Source organism: Budorcas taxicolor, chromosome 24, assembly GCF_023091745.1.
Source record: "Budorcas taxicolor isolate Tak-1 chromosome 24, Takin1.1, whole genome shotgun sequence".
NCBI lineage: Eukaryota > Metazoa > Chordata > Mammalia > Artiodactyla > Bovidae > Budorcas > Budorcas taxicolor.
The window spans coordinates 25,599,798-25,624,455 of record NC_068933.1 but is presented as its reverse complement, the minus strand read 5'-3'; the positions used below and the strand labels follow the sequence as shown (position 1 = coordinate 25,624,455).

The 24,658-nt window shown below is 42.9% G+C and overlaps 1 protein-coding gene across 1 annotated transcript; it reads right to left on the bottom strand.

Annotated features, from left to right (window-relative positions):
• Positions 1-12,800: 12,800 nt before the first annotated feature.
• Positions 12,801-24,352, bottom strand: LEPROTL1 (leptin receptor overlapping transcript like 1). The gene is made up of 4 exons (XM_052661355.1): positions 24,253-24,352; positions 18,453-18,528; positions 16,051-16,237; positions 12,801-15,065 (listed from the first exon to the last, which is right to left on the bottom strand). The coding sequence occupies exons 1-4, from the start codon at positions 24,266-24,268 to the stop codon at positions 14,949-14,951; spliced, it is 396 nt and encodes a 131-aa protein (XP_052517315.1). The 5' UTR covers positions 24,269-24,352; the 3' UTR covers positions 12,801-14,948.
• Positions 24,353-24,658: the final 306 nt, after the last annotated feature.

The window sequence follows — 24,658 nt, the reverse complement described above, 5'->3', positions numbered from 1 at the left end:
AACACAAGGTGCTGTGAACAAAATGGAAACTGCATCTACAGATGGTCTCCAACTTACAATGGTTCAGCTTATGACTTTTCAACTTTACAACAGTGCAAAAGCAATACATATTCAGTGGAAATCATCCTTGGAATTTTTATCTTTTCCTGGCTAGTAATTTACGATATAAGGCTCTCCTGGGGTGCTGGGCAGGGCAGCCGCAGCTCCCAGTCAGTCACAGGATCAAAAGTAACTTGAAACTTCCCTGGTGGTCCAGCGGTTAAGACTTTGAACTTCTAATGCAGAGGCATGGTTCTGATCCTTGATCAGGGAACTAAGATTCTACGTGCAGTGCGGCACAGCCAAAAAAACCAAAACCACCAAGAATTTGAAAAATTTGGTCTAAAAATGACAAGGCTGATATTATCTCAGAGAGATATGTTAATAAACTGAGAATCCAGCAGACTAGATAGATAATCACTTACATAATTAAATACTTAAAATTATTTAAATTACTTAAATACAAAACTGATTCATGAAATATATCCCATGAAGAGACCGATAACAAGAAGTAAACACTGTTTTAGTACAACTTTGATGGTCTTGTCCTTTTTCTTGGCATATAACTTCCTCTGTTTCTGCTTCTGTTAGGATTTAAAATATACTGAGAGAAAGAGGTCAGGACCTCCAAGTTCCAGTGAAGCAATGTCATTTTAACTAGCATTTTCCTAGCACTACCACATCTGTGGGCCACCTGTATTATTATCTAATTTATTTTTTTCTTCAAATCAACTTTAACTTACTTACTTTCAAAAACTTTGTTTCCGAGTAGTAGCATTGGCAAAAATTGGCTTTGGTGTACTAATTCTATTCTCCTCTCTAGCTCACTAAAAGAAACACATCCTTGCTTGAGTGAGAAATGTTTGTGTACTGCTTAAAATCATCTGCTTATCCTGGGATTACGTTTGTCCCACCAAAGAAAGAATTATACAGGTATCTAAGCTTCCAAAACAGAACATTTTCATCCTCAAAATATAAAATTGCAAAAAGCTTTTAATGTCTAAAATTTAACAAAGGTAATACTAAGAAGTTATAATATATATACACGCATAGATCACTTAGAAAGTTATGTCACTATCACTTGCCATCATTAAGACAGACAAACAGCCCCTGATCTCAGCACACAGGACTTAGTGCAACAAGCGTCAAGTGCCTTAAACGGATGGGATGAATGTGTTGTGGCCTTGACCGGCGCGGTTCTATACTTTCACTACACTCAATAGCCCAGAGGAGACATGGACAAATGGGGTTTCCAGCGTGGGGCACAGTCAAGGAGGATACAGTTGATAGCCTAGGGGGTGTTATTAAGAAGGAAAGTAGGGACTTCCCCAGTGGCTGAGCGGTAAAGAATCCACTGGCCAAGGCAAGAGACACAGATTTGATCCCTGATGTGGGAAGATCCCACATGCTGTGGAACAACTAAGCCTGGGAGCCGCAACTAGCGAGCCCACGGGCTGCACCTATGGAAGCCCGAGAGGCCTAGAGCCTGTGCTCCGCAACAAGAGAAGCCACTGCAACGAGAAGCCTGGGCACCAAACACAACTAGAGAATAGCCCCCGCTCACGGCAAAAGCCCGTGCAGCAACGAAGACTTAGCACAGCCAAAAATAAATACATAAAATGATTTTAAAAAGGAAAATAAATACAGTATTGCTGTATAAATTTGATAGCCTATTACAACTTTTTAACATCATTTAACTTTTTGAATCATGTACATGTTGCATTTATCAAACCATACAGTAATAATATACAAAAATGCCACTGATAATACACAATAAAAATTATTCGAAGTGGTATAACAAATCTAAGACCATCACAAGCACTGAAATGGCAATCTTAAGGATTAATCCAGAGAAACAAGTGGGATGGTGGTGCTGGTGGGCTCATAAACTCGGAGAAATGTTAATCATTGCAGCATTATTTATTATAGAGAAAAATATTTAGCATGAGGAAAATGGCTAAGCAAATTATGATGGCCTCTTTCAGAGCTATTAAACATAAATGGTTTTTCTAGAGGTACCTCTGGGGAGCTGGCTACTTGGATGTATGTGCTCCCCAGGTTATGAAAACCCTTCAGGCTATACACTTAATATCCATGCAACACACATATACACACATGCACACACCTCAAAGACACACACCAAAAAAAGATCCATGCAAGTTTCTGTATATACGCTACACTTTAACAATTTTAAGCGAGTGCTTTTAATAATTAGGGAAATGTATATGAGAGAATGTTCAGTTTTAAAACGAGTTGGTTAATGAAGTATTTTAAAGTGCAACTTGGTCTCTCCAAATCTATCTCCCTTTCTCCCAGGGATCATTTCTGCTCCTCTGATTGGTTACAGCCAGGACATTTGCTTCCTTCTTTTTCTATTTCCATCTACCAGGAAAGGTTCCATTTAGCTGGAGAGTATAAAGAAAAAAAGAAAAAGAAAAAAAAAAAAAGACAGTTAAAAAAGAACAATGCAATTTGAGAGAATTACTCTAAGGAGACATAGACCCTGGAACTGTCTGTCTGCAGGGGAGATCCTTGGGATCCCCAGAAGGGCAGAGAAAAGAGACTGTATCTTCTCTCCCTTCCTCATTTCCTTTGTTAGGACTCAGCTCTTTCAGTACTGGATCCTTGGCAACTTTAGTTTCTCTTTCCTTGAGTTGCTGATTGTCACTCCCAAGACCTGCTCACAGACTCCCAAATGCCCTTGACACTGATAGCACCTGCTCATTCCTCTCTCTTGACCTTGCTGCCAGAACCAGATTTTTTTCCCCCTCTTGTTTGATCTAGAAGTGGTCCCCAGGCCACCCCTACTTTCTATCTCTTTCTGGCTTGTGTTGACAAATCATGCTTATCCTCTACAATGCAAGGAAATGGCCAGAAGCCTCTGCCCTGTGGGTAGTAGCCCTCGACAAGTGAATTAGATTCTGTGGGACAAATACTAGAGTCAGCCCCTGGAGGGCATACACTTCCTGACCGCTGGCCTCCCACCTTTTGTGTGTGTGTGTGTTAGTCGTTCAGTCATGTCCGATACTTTGTGACCCCATGGACTATAGCTGGATAGGTTCCTCTGTCTGTGGGATTCTCCAGGCAAGAATTCTGGAGTGGGTTGCCATTCCCTTCTCCAGGGGATGTTCTTGACCCAGGGATCAAACCCAGGTCTCTGCATTGGCAGGTGGATTCTTTACCGTCTGAGCTTTACCAGGGAAGCTTTGGCCTCCTACCTTGGTATCCGCCAAATTACTATAAAGGGTCTGGGAGGAGCCCTCACAGATCCTCCCCACAGCCCTCCACAGGGGACCTCATCTTGTTTGAAATCCCTAAAAAGGGGATAAGCCATAACTGAAAAGCTCAGAATTCTCGTGTTGACACAGTCAATAAACAATCTGTAACAATGAGTAGGAGAGGGTTTTATTTGAACCAGGCTGAGGACTAGCTCAGGAGGGCAGTCTCCAGTAAGGAAGAAAGTGGTCTGGAGAAGCATGGTTTTCCCTATAATTTTTTTTTTTTCCCTATAGTTTTATATTGTGTCAAAACATAGAGCCTATGTCAAACATGACCTTTCTTCAAGGTTTCAACAGATGGTTACAGATTAGCACATACACAGTGAGTCAGCAGGACCCTGGCTCTGGGAAGGCAAGCTTATCTTCAAAGGAGTGGAACGCTGGCATCACAGGAAGGGGAGTTTATAATGGCAAAAACCACAAGGTTACAGTTAGATGAACTTTTTATTAAGAATTACAGTTGGAACTGGCAAAAATTAAGGATACTTGTTGAGTAAGAACTGATTAGGGCCCTAGTTACAAGGGGAAGAACTTGAGACCACAATTTTACAGCCAGCAGGTTTTGTTCTGAAGACAGCTGGTGGTGTCCTTGGGTTGGAACAGTTTAAAGAAAGTTCATGTTCTCAGAGAGGCAGAGAGGTGTCCGAGATCAGATCCTCAGTGGCCACCATTTTTATACACCCAAGTTGTGATTACTCAATTATAATTTCAATTTGTCATCACAAAGAATATTTTTAAGAAATACTTTAAGAAAATATTTAACAAAAATAAGCTACAAATTTTGTCTTCCTAAGAGGACCAAGGAACTTAGACGCCATTATTTGTCTGCTGAAATAACACTGCCTTAGTAAATATTCCATGAAAACTTGAGGCCACCTCTCACCCTATTGTTTTGGATCCTCTAGGCTCACAGGGCAGTCCCATTCCCCTGATGCATGTGGGGCCATGCACTCGTGCTGGCATTCTTTTAATCTGTTGGCAGATGCCATGACCAAAAGGCAGCCAGTGGCTCTAAATGGGCAACCAGGTTTAGTGATCCACCTCAACTGTTCAGTGCCTCCAAAGGTGATGATCCAATCATGCTTTTTTCTATCCATGTAGTTTTATAAAGCAAACTGTAGGATTCACATATACACATCCAGCCTGTTTATCTGTCATCTTTCACTCATCAATTCCTTGAGAATTATGGAAAAGGAGAATGGAAAGTGTTGAGGAATATGTCCTGGCAAGAATTTGGAGATCTTGAAAGTCGAGTTCTACTTCTACCCAAAGGATGCAACTCAGCCCATGTGACCGACATTTTGCAGGCAATGAGTTATTCTCCTGGTTACCTGAGAGACCCTGGCAGCCAAACCTGCCAACCCTGGGTGAAGGGGAGGGGATCAAACAGTGAGGAACAGGTTGATGGTGAAGCAGGTTCAATCGCTGTGAAAGAACAGATTTGACAATCATATTCATGGGAGCATGGTAGAGACCAACAGATTATGGGCATGGGCATTGCAATGACCAATTGCTAGAAAAGAATAAATGGCAATCATGAGTAATTATCCTGAATAAAATGTCAACTATTAGCCTATCAGATTCAAGTCACTTCCAACAGATTCTTCTTTACATGTTTTTATAAATTAGCAGACGGTACAGAAAACTTGGTTTCCTCTAATCTCTGGGTTCAGCACTGATAGGTGAAGGGGCAGTGATTATTTTTGATATGAACTTTCTCAACTGTCCCTATTTCCAAAACAATAAAACTATGCAAAAAAATTGAACACGGGCTTCACCGAAGAACAGACACTTCATTTTTGGCTATTAGGTATTATGCTGTTATTCATAATAACACCAGATTCAGAGCACTTAAATCAAAAAAGAAATTAAAGTATAGGATAAGAGGGTTAGGGACAGAAGAGAAATAAGGGACGAGTGGTCAAAAGAAGGGTGCTGGTCTGTGTTTCTGAATTTTACTTCCCCACTCTTGAGATTGGGCTTCCCTGGTAGCTCAGATGGTAAAGAATCCATCTGCAATGTGGGAGACTGGGGTTCGATGCCTGGGTTGGGAAGATCCCCTGGAGGAGGGAATGGCTATTCACTCCATTCTGGTCTGGAGCATTCCATGGACAGAGAAGCCTGACAGGCTACAGTCCACAGGGTCACTAACAGTCAGACACGACTGAGTGAATTTCACCCACACTCTTGAGATCAGGCTTGGCCACCCACTCCAGGCTCTGGTCAGTGGGTGGGTGGAGCAAGTGCCCCCAGGAAGAAGTTCTAAGAACCCCCATGTGGGTCTCCATGTTTGATCTCTTCTGCCAAGAGCTGTCAGCTCAGGCTCCCAAGAGAAGATGCCAGAGGAGAGCCAGCTGTGATGGACATGTGTGTGTGAAAGTCACTCAGTCATATCCAACTCTTTGCAACCCCATGGACTGTAGCCCGTCAGGCTCCTCTGTCCATGGATTCTCCAGGCAAGAATACTGGAGTAGGTAGCTGTTCCCTTCTCCAGGGGATCTTCCCAATGGAGGGATCAAACCTGGGTCTCTTGAATTGTAGGCAGATTCTTTACCATCTGAGCCACCAGGGAAGCCTGAGAATACTAGAGTGGGTAGCTTATCCCTTCTCCAGGGGATCTTTCTGACCCAGGAATCAAAATGGGGTCTTCATGCATTGCAGGCAGGTTCTTTACCAGCTGAGTTACCAGGAAAGCCTGTTATGGACACACAGTGAGTAAGAAATAAACCTTTGTTGTGTTTCACCCTGAGATTTGGGCAGTTGTTTCTTCTTGGAGCAAGTTGAACCTACCCTGACTGGTACAGGAGGATTTCCAAACACCTCTGGTCCCAGTTCGAAGATCAACTATTAGTTTCCCTAGTGGCTCAGATGGTAAAGAATCTGCCTGCAATGCATGAGACCTGGGTTCAATCCCTGGCTTGGGAAGATCACCTGGAGAAAGGAATGGCAACCCACTCCAGTGTTCTTCCCTGGAGAATTCCATGGACAGAGGAGCCTGGTGGGCTACAGTCCATGGGGTCACAAAGAGTTGGACATGACTGAACAACTAACGTGACTGCATAATATTAATGAATATGCCAATAGGCAAATCAAGGTTTTTCTGATGCAGAATGCATGATATTCTGATGATATAAAATCCCAACATTTTAGTACCTTCATGGACAGAAGTAGAGGAAACTGCTGTTTGACATTATCAATAAATTTTAAATTCATTTTAACAGCGCTTGTTCAGGGAGATGGAAGAAGCAACATTTTGATGAGCTTCTTGGCGACATGAAACAAAATCTTCCTTCTTGGATTAAAAGGGTTGGAAGGATCATGTGCTTAATTATGAGCAACCCTATCTTCTCTAGGGGCCAAGTTGCATTTGCACTGATTGTTGTGTTTTGGAGGTGGGGTCTGGACCCAGGCAAGGGGACCTTGTCCAAGAATCCCTCCCATCTAGGGGAGGTAAGATGGTGCTGGCAACTTGGGACAGGTCAGCGCCAGGGAGGTAGGACTCGGGGCAGCCTCCAAACAAGCCCATGGCCAATGGACTCTAGAAGCCAGAGTCCAATGCCCAGTTGTATGGTTGGTTTCTTTTTGTGGGGGGCAGGGGTGGGGGAGGGGAGGGTATATAGTAATCCTCTCTTCTCTCTTCCTCAGGCCTTCAGTAAAAAATTATGTAAAGTTACAGCCAGGCTTTTGATGTGCTTGCAGGATCCTATCCATGGTTGTGAAAGTGAAAGTGAGTGAAACTTACTCAGTTGTGTTCAACTCTTTCCAACTCCATGGACTACACAGTCCATGGAACTCTCCAGGCCAGAATACTGGAGTGGGCAGCCGTTCTCTTTTCCAGGGGATCTTCCCAACCCAGGGACAGAACCCAGGTCTTCTGCATTGCAGGCAGATTCTTCACCAGCTGAGCCACAAGAGAAGGGGACAAAAATCTATGGTTGGGGTACAGGATTTCGGGAGAAATTTGCAGCTTGTAAAGCAATTAGAAGATGGTAAAAGGTGGCTGCAGAGAAGTGGAAGCCAGCCCAGGGCTAGAGATTGGCTGAGGTATGAGTGACAACCAAGACTAGTTTATGTAACATAGAAGAATTCTTGGAATTTCCAGGGATACTTTGGAAGAGGAAAAACATAAAAGTAAGAATGTTAACTGTCACATAGGCTGGAGGCTTGAATGGTTACTTATGAGCTTGTTTAGGATTCTCTAGCCTGGAAAATCCCATGGATGGAGGAGGCTGGTAGGCTGCAGTCCAGGGGGTCCCTAGGAGTTGGACACGACTGAGTGACTTCCCTTTCACTTTTCACTTTCATGCATTGGAGAAGGAAATGGCAACCCACTCCAGTGTTCTTGCCTGGAGAATCCCAGGGACGGAGGGGCCTGGTGGGCTGCCGTCTATCGGGTTGCACAGAGTCGGACAGGACTGAAGCGACTTAGCAGCAGCAGCAGCAGCAGCCCCTCAGTTTCTGCCTACTTCCTCTATAATCACAGTCACTTTATAGATACAGTGTAGTAGAGAACTTCAAGATATTTTCTTCTGTTTGTTGTCACTTCACCTTCCTTTTTTAACGGAGGATATACTTTTTAGGGCTCCCCTGGTTGCTCGGTGGTAAAGAACTCACCTGCCAATGCAGGAGACCTGCAATCAATCCCTGGGTCAGTAAGATCCACTGGAGAAAGAAATGGCAACCCACTCCAGAATTCTTGCCTGGGAAATCCCATGCACAGAGGAGCCTGGCAGGCTACAGTCCATGGGGTTGCAAAAGAGTGATTAACAATTTCTAAAAATTTATTTTTAAAAATTGATATATGGTTGATTTATGGTGCTGTATTAATTAGTTTCAGGTGTACTGCTATATATATACTTTTTCAGATTCTTTTCCCATATAGGTTATTAAAAAATACTGAATATTGTTCCCTGTGCTATACAGTAGGATCATGTTGTTTATTTTACATATAGTAGCATGTATATAGGAGAAGGCAATGGCACCCCACTCCAGTACTCTTGCCTGGAAACTCCCACGGATGGAGGAGCCTGGTAGGCTGCAGTCCATGGGGTCGCTAAGAGTTGGACACGACTGAGCGACTTCACTTTCACTTTTCACTTCCATGCATTGGAGAAGGAAATGGCAACCCACTCCAGTGTTCTTGCCTGGAGAATCTCAGGAACGAGGAGCCTGGTGGGCTGCCGTCTGTGGGGTCGCACAGAGTTGGACACGACTGAAGCAACTTAGCAGCAGCAGCAGCAGCATGTATATGTTACTTCCAGTTTCCTATTCACCTTCCTTTTCATTTACTTTGTGGTTTTGATGTCTGGTTCCAAACATCTATGGAGTGCATAAGTGCTGATGGTGGCCATGTATTGTTCCAGGTGGGAATCTAAGCATCTCATGAGATGGGGTATGCTTCTCCCCTCCTTTCCACCCATGCAGACAGCAGGTTCTAGGTTCAGTCTCAGAACAGGATGCCATAGGGAGAGAACACATTGCAGAAAAAGGTTTATCAATAATAAGCTTACTGTATTCATTGTTATCTTTGAGTCAAATCTATTGTTATAGGAAGAAGAGCCTTAACGAAAAATAGTGTTTTCTCCAGGGTTCAGTCCTGGGGAATCCTAATTGGGTTTCGGTGTGAGAAATGTTCTGTGACTTGACTTCATCAACCCAATTTTGTCTGACGCTTGGCAAGACTTTCTGGGCCAATGGATGGGTCCAGTACTCGGAACTGTAAGCACAGAGGTCTTTTTGTTCTGTCAACTGTTCCCCTGGAGGTAAATTCTGTGAATCTGTTTTCTTCCATTGGGCTCTCCTCAACTGCTCTGTTATCCCTGCCTGGGAGCGTCCCTTTGAGACCCCTGCATGGAGCGTCTGCCGCTCTGGAGTGAGCATTCTGCCTAAGGATAGGCGCAGTGTATTCGCTGCCAAAACAGACGTGCTGCCAAGCGGGGTCTCTTGGTGGCTGGCCTCCTGGACTTCCCGTTCTCCCTACTGTAGGATACGGTTCTTCCCACCCTGGAGGGTGTGAGACGGGGATGGGTGTGTGTCTGGTGCAGGTGGGCCTGCTGGCCCGGCTGCTTCTATTGCAGCACCCTGTGTAATTCCCTTGTGACTTTCCTCTCTGTGTTGCCCAAGCCTGTCCTGGCCCCAGGTTCCACCACTCGCGGTGGGTCCAGGCCTCCCCAGCAGGACCGCCACCTATTAGGGTAGTGCTCACCCATGCACCTGCCACCAGTATTTCAGGTGGCAGCTTCTCTCTTCAACTCAATCCCCGATAGTTTCATTTTCTCAAGGATTTCTTAGCTTCACATCCACCATGACTTCCCCTTCTTGCTTTAAAAACGTTTGGCAATGTATTTCTCTATTCTTTTTTTAAAAAATGTGTACCACATCTCAGTTCCAAGACAGGAGCAGAGGGGGCAGTAGGATCACATGTCCTTATCCACCGGAAGCAAGTGTCACAGCAGCTGGCAGGTCTATTAGAGTCAACAGATCTCCTGATTTCCCCGAGGTACTGCGACACTGACAGGGAACAAGGAGGTTAACAGGATTTCCAAGAGGTACTATGAGGCTGACAGTGATGTGTCTGCAAATATATTATCTAAAGAGACTGGATTTTCAGTTTGTCTCCTTGTGTGAGAAGAAGGAACCGCTTCTCAGTACAGAGAACTGCTATGAGCAACAGTAAGAACGGCTAACATTGAACAAGCACGACTGCTGTGAGCCCTCTGCATGTCATCCTTGAACCCCACGAGCACCCTATGAAGTAACTACTATGATTACCCTCCTTTTACGGACGTGATGTGAGACCCAGAAAGGAGAAACACCACACTTGTGTGGCATATATCTAGTGTAAGGAAGAGCTTAGAGCCAGGCACTCTGACTCCAGAGCCCATAGTGTAACCTCGAGGACAAGACGTGTGCTACCTTGTCACCCCTCAAGGAACTGACAGAGCAGTTACAAGGTCAAAGGGTCAACAGTGCTGTCTTGCCTGGTAACGGTTTTAAACACGGCAGATGATGGTATCCCTAGGTTACACATGGATGTAATGAGCCAGTGGTTGGGACATGGTGTCCACCTCTGCTGTTTACTTTTCACACCCTCCCTCATTACCTCTCCTTGACCCCAACCCTGACATGCACAACTGACAATCGACTCTTCGTTCCCCCGCACAAATTCATCAGCGGATCTGCTTGATCATTTAAAATATACCCTGAATCTCACCACCTCTCACATCACCATTGTATCTGGGACCCAGAGATCAGGGTCAGAATCAAGAAGCCCCTGCGATCATTGCTGCTACTGCGCCTGCCGCCTCCTGTACCCCAGGGAGCCGAGGAACCACAGCCAGGATGCTGCCCTGGAGACCCGCTCCACGCCCCTGCCTGCAGCAGCAGACCGGACTGCGCAGGACAGGAAACTCCCTGCACCTCAGCTTTGCTTCCCTAATTGTTTCTGCCGGTGAAGCCACATACTTCTCATACTCTGGCATGCACAGGATCAGCTTCCTGGGGTCCATTCTTGCGTCTTAGCTCCCTAGACTTCTAGCTCCAAGAGGGAACCAGTGCCCTCATCTTTTTATGTTCCCCAATAGTATCTAGAATGCAGTCCTTTAGTACACAGGTTTCACTGGGAACAAAGAACTTTTCCAGGCTGGAGCTTTTTTGGGGGGTGGGGGGGCACACAAATTGTCTTGTGGGATCTTAGTTCCCTGACCAGGGAATGAACTTGAACTCAGGCCCTGCAGTGAAAGCGCAGAGTACTCACTGCTGGACTGCCAGGGAATTCTCAAACCAAGCTTTTCTTAATCATTAGAAGACTAACATCCTTCTTCACTGCCATACTCATAACTTGGTTTTAGAGCTGATTCTTACCTATGTTTTGGAGCATGATGAAAATAAGGAAAAATCTATCCAATTTAGTTTTATTCCAAGAAATTGTTCAGCTGTGAACAGTTTTAGAAACAATCTTCAAATGTTCAATGTAAGTATACCTAGCTTTCAGGAAAACATCTGCCCATTTTGGAGGTTCACAAGTCTACACAAGTTCATTGACACTTATTCCACACTATAGTTCAGTTCAGTTCAGTCGCTCAGTCGTGTCCGACTTTTTGCTACCCCATGAATCACAGCACGCCAGGCCTCCCTGTCCATCACCACTCCTGGAGTTCACTCACACTCAACGTCCATCGAGTCAGTGACGCCATCCAGCCATCTCATCCTCTGTCGTCCCCTTCTCCTCCTGCCCCCAATCCCTCCCAGCATCAGAGTCTTTTCCAATGAGTCAACTCTCAAAGTACTGGAGTTTTGATTTGACAAGAGAAAAAAACACTTCTGATATTAAATGCCAAACCATAAATCTAAATTATAAAATACTGTTGTTTAGTCACTAAGTAGTGTATGACTCTGTGTGACCCCATGGACTGTAGCCCATCACACTCCTCTGTCCATGGGATTTCCAAGGCAAGAATACTAGAGTGGGGTGCCATTTCCTATTCCAGGGGATCTTCCTGACCAAGGCTTCGAACCCATGTCTCCTGCCTTGCAGGTGGATTCTTTACTGGTGAGCCACTGGGGAAGCCCTATAAAGTACTGGACTGGCCCAAAAGTTCATTCATTTCTTTGGTAACATCTTACGGAAAATCCAGAATGAAACTTTTTGGCCAACCTAATATTAATGCTCTTACAAATACATATGGGAATACTTGTTTGCTCTATAAAATGTTATTCTATTTGATGGTTCCTATGGCTATAAACTGTGACAGTTTTTCTTTTATAGTATTAGCCATTCTACTGAAATAAAAAATTCATGAGTTCTCCTTTTAGTATTGCCTCTAAATACACAAAAGAAAACGGAACTATAATTGAAAGAGGAATGTTTTATGGTCTTCATTATTTGATTTCCCCCAAATCATATTAAAGCAGACTCTAAGATCCTATAATTTGAATTTTTTTAAACATATAATGAGATTATAAGTAGGACAATTTGGGACAAGATTCTAAGATTCATTTTTGATAAAAGAGAACACTACTTTTCTCTGTTCACATTGTACCACACAGATCAATTTTTTTTTTTAACATTTACCTGTTTGAAATGTTTGCGAAAAGCAAAATGCTCTAATGACAAACAATAATAAATTATAATAAAATGTGAAGTCATAAAAGAGTTCTGAAAATTAAGAACAAGTACAACCTTGACATTAGATGGTCAGTAGCCTTGTTATGTCAACAAAACCTCCTATGGCTGTTTTTTTAAAAGGTTAGGTCAAAGTTCTACTCCACCAAATTACCAGTCCTTTGACTACAGCTCAATATCATATGGCTTCACTGTAGTATTTATTACTAGTTTCACTTTTATTTTGGAAGTGAAACTTCTGCAAGATTAACGACTAATGTCCTCCCTGCTTTACAGCACATTCTTAAAACAGATGATGCATTTCAGCAACTGAAGTGTGTTGTACGTTTTCATTTCAAAAACACCCACAAACTAAAGCGGATATTTAAAATCTTTATTGTTTCATCATCAAAAGTTCTCTTTCCATAGAAGAATGGCAATGCAGGGTCAGTGCATATTCTATGGAAAATTCAGCCCTCAAGTAATTTTAGCCTAGAAATCAGAGACAGCACTATGTCAAGCTAGTGTGCAAGGTCGAAGACACAATGCTGCCGGGGCGATTATTATACAGAAGAAATCCGCAGCTGCCAGAAAAAGAGTCTACGGCCAAGTAAATAAGACAGTAGCAGTGCACCGCACTGACATTCTAGAACAGAAAACAGGGAAGGACCAGAGACTGTACTTTTGGCAAAAAGAAAAACTCGAGTAGATCACAGGCACTGAGCTCCCAACTCTGCCTCCAGCTGCCTGCTCCACGAGCAGCTGTCCCTTCGTCTTTAGGCCTACCTCGTGACACCGCAAGCCGCCTTCGGCTGTGTGCAGACGCGACAGCCACACGCGGGCATCTCGTCCTGCTGCCCATCTCACGGCTCAAAGTAACAACTTGGGTTGGGCAAAGAAGCCTTGAGGCATCTCTAGTAGAAAGTTGAACAAACCCACAATCTGCTCCTATTTTTTTTGAGAAATCAACTTTATAGAATGAGATAGTTGTCGTGATTACTGTTTCATCTGAAGGCAAAACAGATTTTTAAGTAAGTATACTGAATAAACATACAAACAAATGTCCTTAACAAAATACTGTCAGACCTGGACTATTTTCAAAATTCCTGAAACAAACACTTATCATTGCGGGAGAGGCGAGTGACCACAACTTGACCATGCCTGGTTACTGGGAATCTGGGGGGTCAGGTTTGCATCTGAAGCTGCCACACAGCTGGATTTGGCTGCTTTGCATGAATTCACACAATCAAGGCCATTTATAAAAGGAAACAGTGTATCTCTGAGGGTGAAAGAAAAAAATGTTGAGAAGTACATAGGAAACTCGTCTTAAGTATTTTAAAAACACCTATGTACAACCTTAGGGAATAAGTACTACCACTCCCATGTTCTAGATCTTAAGTTGTTAATTATGACTGGCAAGACTAAGTCACTTGTTAATCACCTCAAGGCCTTCTGTGTGGGGCAGGGACACTCTGAATGTACGGCAGAGCACTCACCTCTAATTTAAGGTGTTACTAAACTGTATGGGAACATTTACTGAATATATACAATGTATAAAATAAGTCACAGGAGGAAGCAGGAAGAGGTATTCTAGTATGTAGGGTGCAAACATACACTTTCCAGTGTCAGAAGCAGTTCCATGTGTGTCCCTTTACCCATGTAAAACATGAAAGCCTGGAAGAAGATCAAAATTTTCACTTATAAATAGAAACAGGATTTTTTAAAAAATGGAATTTCAACCTCATTTCTTCCTGCCATGCAACTCACTCTAATTATAATAAACATAAATAAAAACCATGTCTCAAAACTCTGTTTTTACACCCTTACCTTTAACCCTAAGTTCTTCTAGCAACTGAGAATAAAAGCACTCCTTTGCAACAATTCCATAAAATAATTTTCAATTCACAGAACACCTGCTTTCTGGCAAAACCAGCAACTATTATGGAGGGCACGGCATTAACACTTGGCCCCTCTGAGGTATAAATGCAGCTAGATTTGCACTGAGTATATAGTCTATAAGGTATGCTAATGGTCTGCATGTTTGCATAAAATTGGGAGTGATGTCATCCTGACTGAATGAAAAATTTATTTTTATAACTATGTGTAGTAATGGAAGTTAAACAATTTTAAGGGAAAAAAATGTATTTAGCCCAGTAATAGCCAGCAGAACTCTAATGCCTAACCAATGCAAATGGTTATTACATTTAAAAAATGTTTAACATTGCATATTGATTAAAAAAAAACTGAACAGGAAAAACACATAAATATTTTAAAATCAGCAGGACACCACAAAAAGCATACTAGAGATAAGTGTGAAATCAGTCAAGCTCCTCCAAAAGAGAAAATCCTTTTAATCCTTCAGCAAGTCTCTGTGAAAATAGTATGCTAACAATACAAGTGAGAAGGGAGCACCTGGAACACCCCCGAGAGGCTTGCTCCACTGCTCAGCATCACTGCCCTGTCTCCTATGTGCGCGGATGGCCGAGAAATGACAAGAAGTCCATGTGACAAGAGTTCAGTGATTCCTTTCACCACTGCTGCCAGCTGAAGTCATCATTGCTTCCAAAGACCAAGAAAAAGCCCAGGATAGTTGCAAAGATGACGGTGTTTCCTGTGAGGACGAGTGCACAAGCTCCCCACTGGATCTACGGATTTAAGACAGAAATACTCAGTTAACAGACATGAAAAACAACAAGGGAACTAAAAGCGATCAAGGCTCCGTTTGTACGCCAACCACGATCCAAAACAAAGACGATGTGTAATGATAACTCTGACACTGTTGAACACGTAACGGCTGCTCCTGTAGACCTTGTTCTTGTAGACCTGTGATTCCTTTAAAGAGACAGAAAGGCATGGAAGATAATCATTTTTGAAAAGCAAGCTTGACTTCTACGTTATGAAGAGGCAGCACAGAATTTTATGATTTTCTGTTTTCAGAGAAGTTTGCTTCAAATCTTCCTTAGTGAATCTAAAAATTTGACCTAGAGAGCAGACTATACTAGAGCATCGGAGATGCACATGTGCTCGTGTATGGTCTATTAAAGAGGCAGGGGGAGTCACTGCCCTCTCTGTGTGGAAGGGTGGCCAGCCTGTCTTCTTTGCCGTCTCCATCTTCCCAGACACGGAGGAGCGAATCTGACTGGTGAGTCAGGGAGGTCTCTTCTATTCTTTGGTACCTTCCCACCTGTAGAGATTTCCTCAGGTCGTCAATGTTTTAAGCTGTACAGGGTAGGCCTGGGGTTGTGCGGCACTGGGCGAGTCCATGCCCCCAGCTGTTACCTATCTATTTAAGTTCTTGGCCGCACCATGGGGCATGTGGGATCCTAGTTCCCTGTTCAGGCATTGAACCTGGGCTCCTGTATTGGGAGCATGGAGTCTTAACCACTGGACCACCAGGCAAGTCCCCATGTGCCCAATTCTGAGAGTGAAGTACTGGTATGCCAAACGCTGCTGCCAATGCATTCTAGTATTTGTACCAATTAACAACAACATAAGTAAGGTTTTTCTCTCTCATCTTCTAGGTTCCTATGTCTCTCATCTCTTTTTCATGTTATTTAACAGACTATTTTTCCGAGAAAAACTGAACATAGTCTACTGCAAAATCGTAAGTAGGAGAATGCTGTCACTTACCAAATTTGCTCTGGCAAACACGATAGGGAGGCCAAAAGCTGAGACCACAATGCCTGTTGTAAGAAATATGGCGAGTTCCTTACAGGCGTTACTCATAGCATCCGTATCGTCGACTAGTCTTCTTGCTATGCAGTATGGAATAGGTGAAAGGATATAGAAGAACAGAACGAAGAGGGGCCAGTATTGGCTAGAAAAGGAAAAATAAGTTAATGTAGTTTTTGCTGTCTTTGTCATTTTCCTATACACAGAATATACTCTTTTTAAAAAATAAGGACCAAAGTATACTGCAAGGTACAAATATGATATAGTTTAAATATAAGCTATAAGCTGGATGCCAAAAAAGAGAAAACATTTTGAGTCACAGTATTCCTAAAGTCAACTATGATACAATGATTAAATATTTCTTAAATGAAAAGAAAATGCTTTATGATTTGTAACAGTTGGAATTAAGGCCCAAAATTAAAAATATTTTTAGGTTATAAATAAAAAGGCATATGAAAAATGGGATTGTTAACACAGTAATTTTTAAAATTCAAGATTCATAACCTTGACTTCTAAAATCCTGCTTTGGCATGAAGCTGGAACACCCCCAAACTTTCCTTAGTTCACTAGGAACTCCCAAAATGCTGCATACAGAAAATGAACTGAAAGTAATACTGAAGACTTTCAATCAGAATGTCAACTTTATCACAATAAAAATCATCTAGCTATTGTATTGTGCCATGTCCTTTCCTGGTTTGGATGATATAAAACACTTATGTAAGATATTACCACTGGGAGAGGATGGGTGAAGGGTGCCAGGAACTTCTCTGTGCTATTTTTGCAGCTTCTTGACAGTCCATCATCATTTCAAAATAAAATGTTAAAATGAAATAGATGACTTTTAAAACTGCCATAAAATACATATCATAATGGAGATTTGCTTGTACTTAGAAGCTCATGATAAGCAAAGATTTATCTATGTGTTTCTCCTAAAAATCTCTTGCTGAATATTTTGAGAACGACAACAAAAAATTACAAATGGGCCTAAGTTTAAGGGAAAACACATGCAAAAAATATAAAAGGACAACAAGTGAAAAATCAAGGTTACCCGTGTCCTCCCTGTCTTCTCTTTCCCAGTTCTACTGGTGTGGGTCTTTCCTGATTCCCATATGGATAAACTTTAGATATACAAATCAATCACTGTACTTATAAATTTAACAAGATCACCTGTTTAACAGATTAGCAATCACGGCTCTTTCTTGTCCCTTATAAGACGACCTGGTATTTCCATCAGTGGATGTACTAATTTATCATTTTTCTTTTGATAGGCCTTTAGGATGCATCCAGTTTTCTTGTTGTTGGTATTATAACCAAGGCCGCCATGAACACCCATACTCTCCCCTGACTACACATATCTTTGTAAACATCTGCAAGTAGATTTGTGTGAGTAATTCTAAGAAGTGGAAGGATACGTTTTGAGAGCTACAGGCAAACTGGTCACCCAGGAGACTTGCACCTGTTTGAACTTCCACCCAGAGTACATGACAATGCTTGTCTGTTGTATCTTTTACCTTGGCCAATTGATTTCGTGCAATTTTAAAAAGTTTTTGTATTATTTATTTATGGCTGTGCTGGGTCTTCCCTGCTGCGCACAGGCTTTCCCCAGTTGTGGCAGTCGGGGCCCACTCTCTAGTGCCACAGCTTCTCTTGCTGCGCAGCACAGGCTCAACAGTCGTGGCACATGGGCTTAGTTGCTCTGCAGCATGTGGGATCTTCCTGGATCAGGGATCGATCTCCTGCGTTGGCAGGAGGATTCTTTACCACTGAGCCACTAGGGAAGTCCTAATTTTGAGTGAGGTTGAGTATATTTTCATGTTCTTATTAGCAAACGGCAATCCTTTTTTACATATTTGTTGTTCGTTTTTCTATTGTGCTGTATTTTTCTAATTTATCCTATTACTTTAAAAAATTCTCTCTGTCCTATAGAGTAATTGTGTATATAACTTTTTTCTTTGTCAGCTGCTCTTGACTCTGCTTACAGTTTTTTGTGTTGAAAAAGACATTTTACATTTTCTTGTCTATAACTTAATCAATTGGTTCTCCAGATGAAGCAGTTGTGATGGGTTAGCATTTCGCTATCTGGCCATTAAAAACTCAGCAGTAGTCAAGGAACAACAGCCAAAGGCTTTTCTACATGCTGCTGTCCTAAAATACGTTCACACAAATTTTAAGTGAAGACTTAGAAGTTTATCCTTAACAAATGACCATTTCTCAGGTTTATTTCTATTGTAGTTAAAAAAAAAAAAGTGTTTTAACTTTAAAAGTAGAAAAATTTTACACTTAGGGCTTCCCTGGTGGCTCAGTGGGTAAAAGTAGAAAAATTTTACACTTCAACACAAAAAGACAAAAATGTTACATACTTGTATATTGGAAGGGCACATCCAAGCATTAAAAACATCAGCCCAATTGCTCCTCCAAAGGACAAGCTAATCAAAGCTGCAGAGTAAATAAAAAGTCAAACAGAAACAGCAATTAAATCAACATTTATTTTTATTAACATTACTATTAGCAGTCAGAATATTCCCTAAAATCCCAGAAGCAAAAAGCAAGACAAAACACAACAAAAAAGCAAATGTATTAGTGACTCATCTTCAAAAGCTGGAGTTCTCTTGTCTTGGAATAAGCTATTTGAGGCATCTTCAAAGCAAAATATACTCATACTGATTTTCAAAGCCCTGACAGATGGCAGGCACATTACCACATTCCCAAATTAATGGTCCCATGTCAAAGGAGTCCCATCCCGGTCACAAGATCAATGATCCTCCAGCCTTAAGTATGGTATTTGTTGTCTAGTCACTGAGTCGTGTCCAACTCTTTGTGACCCCATGGACTGTAGCCCGCCAGGCTCCTCTGTCTGTGGGATTCTCCAGGCAAGAACACTGGAGTGAGTTGCCATTCTCTTCTCCAGGGGATTTTTCCCACCAAGGGATTGAACCCGAGTCTCCTGAATTGCAGGCAGACTCTTTACTGCTGAGGCATGGGGGAAGCCCAGTGTGATGTGACATTTACTCCACACATCTCTAGAGTTTCCAAAAGCAGTCTGTGCAGAAACTCCGCAGTCAGCTTTACTGGACTTTAGAGGCCTCATCTATGGGAAAAGCTCTCCTGATCAGCGACTGCTTCTTGCACATATGCCCCTGGCGTGTACAGATGAAAAGTGTTCCAGGGTACCTGTAGTCAATAATCTCAATTAATTTTGCTACAGATCTTTAAATAGCTTGCAAAGCTACAGCCAGATTTCTTTCCCTAAGCCGCTACACATCAGAAAATATTCAGGATCACAGGTACAATCCTTCAGTTGTATCACCATTTTAAGACGTTATCACAAGCCATAGATACATTCTGTAGGCGAAATACAGTTTCTGAGGTCACAAGCAAACAACACACACACCCCCCTATACAAAGCATATATTTTAGAAAGTGTTTTCACATATATCAGTGAGTAGAAACAATGTTCTTGAAAAAGTATAATCAACAGTCTAGAATTAAACAAAGAAATAAATGATCAATTTGAGCTCCACATAACCTCTATTTCTGCAACTAATAGTGGCTAAAAGAATAACTTTCTTTTTTTGTCCAACGATGCAGTCTATTAATCTTAACAGAAACATTAAAATTCAAAAGAGCTGTCAAAAGTCTACAAATTAGCAAGACAAGACTCAACATAAATAAACCAAATTAACACTTAAGGGGTTAAATGCTGCTCAGAATTAGACATACTTCTCTGAATTAAAATGGTCATAATCAAGGACACCCAGACATGGGAGCTGAGCAGATTTAGTTTTCATTCCGATCACTGATGTAGGTCATGTCAACCCTGAACACATTTACTTCATCCTTAATGCCATTAGATTTTCAGTTGCACAAGGCAAAGAAAAATAAAAATATCTGCACTTTAATTTGTGGCAAAGGAGGAGTTTTAAGTTTCCAAGGGAATGCGATGTCAACAGTGAGGTAAATACCGAGTTTACCATGTTTTGTTCAGTTCAAGACAGGTCCTCAGAAGCTGGTCTTGCTTGCTTGTGAGGACACGCATTCACCCCAGGCTGCACCCCTTGGCCTCTGCATCTGTACTGGCCTTCTTTCCCCTCCTGGAAGTCAGCGGCTCTCTGAACCACAGGCCCTTTGCATATGCTATCCTTTCTACCTCAGATACTTTTTCATTCACTCATTTCATTCAAGAAATGTCTACAGAGAGCCAAATACCTAACAGGTGCTGGGGTGGTGTTAACGAATAAGGCAAGGCTGTGAACAACTTAGGAGCCTGCATTCTTATTCCAGCTCTGGCTTCCTTCCGCCAGATGAGCTCCTGCTTTTCCTTCAGATCTCAGCCCAGTTACCTCTTCCTCAGTGAAGTTTTCAAAAGTCCCTGACTAGACCCATTCCCCCTATTATGTTTATTTATTCCTTCACTCTGCAAACATCTACTGAGTGCCTCCTGAGCGCTGCACACTGTTCTTGACACTGGAGACAGAGCAATGAAAAGAAATTAAAACTCTTGCTCTCATGTCTATGTTCTGGTGGGAGAATAAAGTGATTTTTTAAAAGTAAACACATGTCAAATATTATTTAAAAAACAAAACAAAACAAAACCAAGGGCGTAGGAGTGCTACTCTAGATATATCGTCCTGGAAGCCATCTCTGATGAGCAGACATCTGGGCAGAGATCTACGTGAAATGAAGAAGTGAATCAACCTTGCGGCTATGTGGGGGGACATTTCAGGCTGGGGCACATGTGCAGAGGCCCTCTTTGCTCTGGCGTGCCTCCCCTGTGCTCATTTATCACAGCGGCCAGGTTTTTTGTTTGTTCTCGGAAAAAATATAATTTTATGTCATCAATCAACAATTTCTTTAAACTGAAGAGTAAAATACATGTTTGGTAAACAAAGATTAGTAGAGTAACTGATTTTGAATACATTTAAGCTACCGAATTACCATGACATTTGGACAACCAGACATGAAAATGGTTCAGTATAAATGTTTATGCAATGCTATACAGATTTGTCTTTCCTTCTAAGCTGTTCACGCCACGAGAGCAAAGAACATAGGTTTTCTACTGATTCTCAGGCCTCAGCTCTTAACACTCCATAATAATTATGTGTGGAATGAACGAAAGGAGGCTGAAGGAAAAGAGAGAGGGTGGGGAGATGGAAAAAAGAAGTCATGAGAAGAGAGCCCAGTGCAGCTGAGAAGAACAGTTGCAAGTAAGAGTCAAGAGGCACTGGGGCCCAGCGCCTATCAGCCACTTACTATCTGACTATGTGAGTCATCTGAGCATCAGTTCTTTCTTCTATAAAATAAGGGTTGGACTAGATCTAAAATGCAAATAATTCTCTGAACACTAAAATACTTGTTACAAAACATGCTGAAGAAGTAAAAAACAACAACAACAAAACCAACTCCGCTTTTTGAAAGGTAACTGCCTAACAGCTCAGTTCACCTTATTTATACAAAAGCCATTTATGCTGACTATAGCTTATAAACCTGGAGGAAACAGAGAGACCACACAGATGTCACAAAGCCCACATGTTAAAGCTAACATTCTCTACCCTCTTATTCAGAAGTTATTTATTTGATTTTTCTGACAATTGTTGTATGTTGGAATGAAACCTTTTATTTTACAGAATCACCTATGCTCACTTATACATATATATTTCAATAGGCAATTCATGTACCCAGAACAAAGTTAAGTGAAAAGGAACCTTCCTTTCCTGGAAGCAATTACTGTTATCTGTATCGTTTGAGCACAAAATTTTGTAAGCTTATTTTGCTTCCCATATTGAAAATGATGAGAAACAGGAGGGAGAGCTGCAGACAAGAACTGCCCTCTGATTGGAGGGAAGAAACTGGAAAAAAAAAAAATCACGCATAAAAAATCTCAAAAAGCATACCAGATTTGTGATAGTCTTGGCCAGGAGATTAGTAACCTTAGAACTTGGTTGCTGTGGTTAACACTGTTCTATGACAAGAGAAAAATTACTTATATTCTTATCATCAAAAAAGAGTCTAAATTCTTTTTAATATGCTCTTAAAAAGTTAATGATGTAGAAAAAACAAACAAGGAACTGAAAAGAGATAAGATTCAGGTATCAAAAGATTCCTTTGTGTGACATCTCACCTCTGGGTCATACTGGATAAGATAAATACCAATGGGGTTAGATAAACTGCTCAAAAAAGTGTAAAGTTCCTCCAGTCTTATGAATCAACAACCAGGTTGATGTATATACAAATCTCGCCATGTATGTATAAACGGATGTCCTAGATGACAGATCAACAAGGCAAAATTTTACACTGTAATTAAGTGATGCAACATTCAGAAAGCAAAGCTTAGATGAGTCTGGTTTCTGCTCCCAAAGCCTCCAGGTTAGGGGTGGAACAGGCCAATTATCTAAACTCTCAAGACACTGGGTGTGGTTTCTGTGATTACAAAAAGATTGAAATAGGAGAAGGGACCTAAACTGGGAGTTACCAGAAAAATCCAATATGTAACAAAGTAATAGACAAATGACTTGAGAAGTCAGTCCAGGATTCAATTGGTAAAGTATCCACTTGCAATGTGGGAGACCTGGGTTCGATCCCTGGGTTGGGAAGATCCCCGGAGAAGGGGACGGCAAGCAACCCACTCCAGTACTGTGGCCCGGAGAATTCCATGGACTGTATAGTCCACGGGGTCACAAAGAGTTGGACAGGACTGAGTGACTTTCATTAACATAAAGATAGGTCACCAGGAAGAAAACATCCTGATAACAACGACAACAATCAGAAAACTGTACTGAAACCAAAAGTCTAAGTACAATTCCGTCTGAGATACTTTCTGCTGATTAATACTCACCTACCCATAATTACAAAGTTATTTTCTTGAGAGAGAGACAATTGACAGTACATAAATGGGAAAGAACTGGGAAACTGGCAACATCCTAAAAATCACAACATTTCTACCATGACTCCCTTTCACACAAGTATTTTAAAAGGTGTGTTATAGTTCAAAAGGAGACAGGAAAGCTATCCTAGCTGCTCAACTGACAAAGTTTTCTACCGGAAATGTTTCCAGACATTATAAACAAACAAGAAACAGTAAACGTGACTCTGGGGAAGAAGCTCGGCAAAAGCTGTCCTTGAAGAAAATAAAACAACAGAAAAAACACTGTTACTGAAGTTCTTCACTTCCTGCTTGCCTGCCCTTCAAACAAAGCCGCAGGTCAGGAAATCAATGTAATTCGTTGTCAAGAATTAAGTTGAAAACGTTGTTCCTGGTTATTTGCTTCTAACCTAACAAAACTACCAACCAACAGCTGGAGGAAAAAAACTAACATTCCTTTCTTTTTTAAAGGAAATAGACAAATAAAACGAGAACTTTTTCATTGAGTTTTAATTAAAAAAACTCTTTTACCTTAAAAAACAAACAAACCACAAACCTAACTTAATAAAAACAGTGAAATGTGAAAAAGCCTCAAGGTGCAACTGTGTAGAGGGGAGGGAAAAGGAGCCCTTTGGGGTCGCTCACGGGCTTTATCTAGTCAGACCAACACCACAAACCATAACGCATCCGTTTTAGGAGCGTGAAGCTCAGAGTCCGGGTCCTGACGCGGATATGATCGCCGAGGTTTGGGAAAGAATCATCCCTAAAGCCCTTCCAGCGCATTCCTGGGGGCTCGGTTCGGCTCAGCATCCGAAAAGATCGCACTTGTGCCTTTAAATGGGAAATGACACCGATTTTCCATAACTGGCATCTCTGGCGGCCTCTTCAACCCCCTCAAAACCACACGGTGCCGCCTAGCCCTGGGCTGCAAACTCCTGCAAAACGCGTGTGTGTGGAGCCGAGCGGCTGCGGGACTCCGAACGCCCGGCGGAGCCACTTCCATTCTTCGCACCGGGGGGCGACGGGCGGGAGCTAGGCGGCCGAGCTCAGCACCGGGCGGGGGCTGACGCGGGAGCCGCCGACCCTGCCCAGTCCTTTCCGGGAGGCCGCCGCGCCCACCGCGGCCCGGAGGCCGGAGGCGGGGGTCGCGGTCGGGGGGAGCCGGGAGTCAGCCGCCAACGCAGGGAGCCCCGCGGCGCGCGCCGGGTCCCGGTAGACGGCGTGTGGGCCCCGCGTGGGCCCCCCGTCCCCTCTCTCGGGGCGGCGGCCCAGCCCGCCCGGGCTCAGCGCCCCAGGCCCACCTTTGATGCCGGCCATGGTGGTGACGTCGCTCCTGCCTCCGGGACCCGAGGCGGCGGCGGCGGCGGCCTGGAGACCGTAGACGCGCGGCGGCGGCGGCCAGACAACACCCGGAAGTGCGCGACGCGGCACTTCCGCCGGCGGCTCGCGCTCGCGCGGGGGCGCGGGGGGCGCGCCGGACTGGGGACCGTGGCTCCAGGCCCCTTCTTCAGCTGCGCTGTTGTGGGATCACTGCTCTCCGAGGCTTTCCGCCCCCTGTCCCGGTTCAGGGGTCGGTGGAAACACCAGCTTCATCCCGAAGTCCCCAACGGGCATCCCGCAACCTCCCACATCCTTTGAGGAGAAGGGACGCGACTGGAAGCCGTCCCCTTGGGACGCGTGGTGTGATGCCTTTGGGGGAATCTTTTA

Excerpts from the sequence above, each read along its gene's own strand:
- LEPROTL1 (XM_052661355.1), bottom strand. Across the intron at positions 16,238-18,452 it reads TGTGCCCTTCCAATATACAA|CCAATACTGGCCCCTCTTCG; the intron begins GTATGTAACATT and ends TTCCTTTTCTAG. Across the intron at positions 15,066-16,050 it reads TGTTTGCCAGAGCAAATTTG|ATCCAGTGGGGAGCTTGTGC; the intron begins GTAAGTGACAGC and ends TTAAATCCGTAG.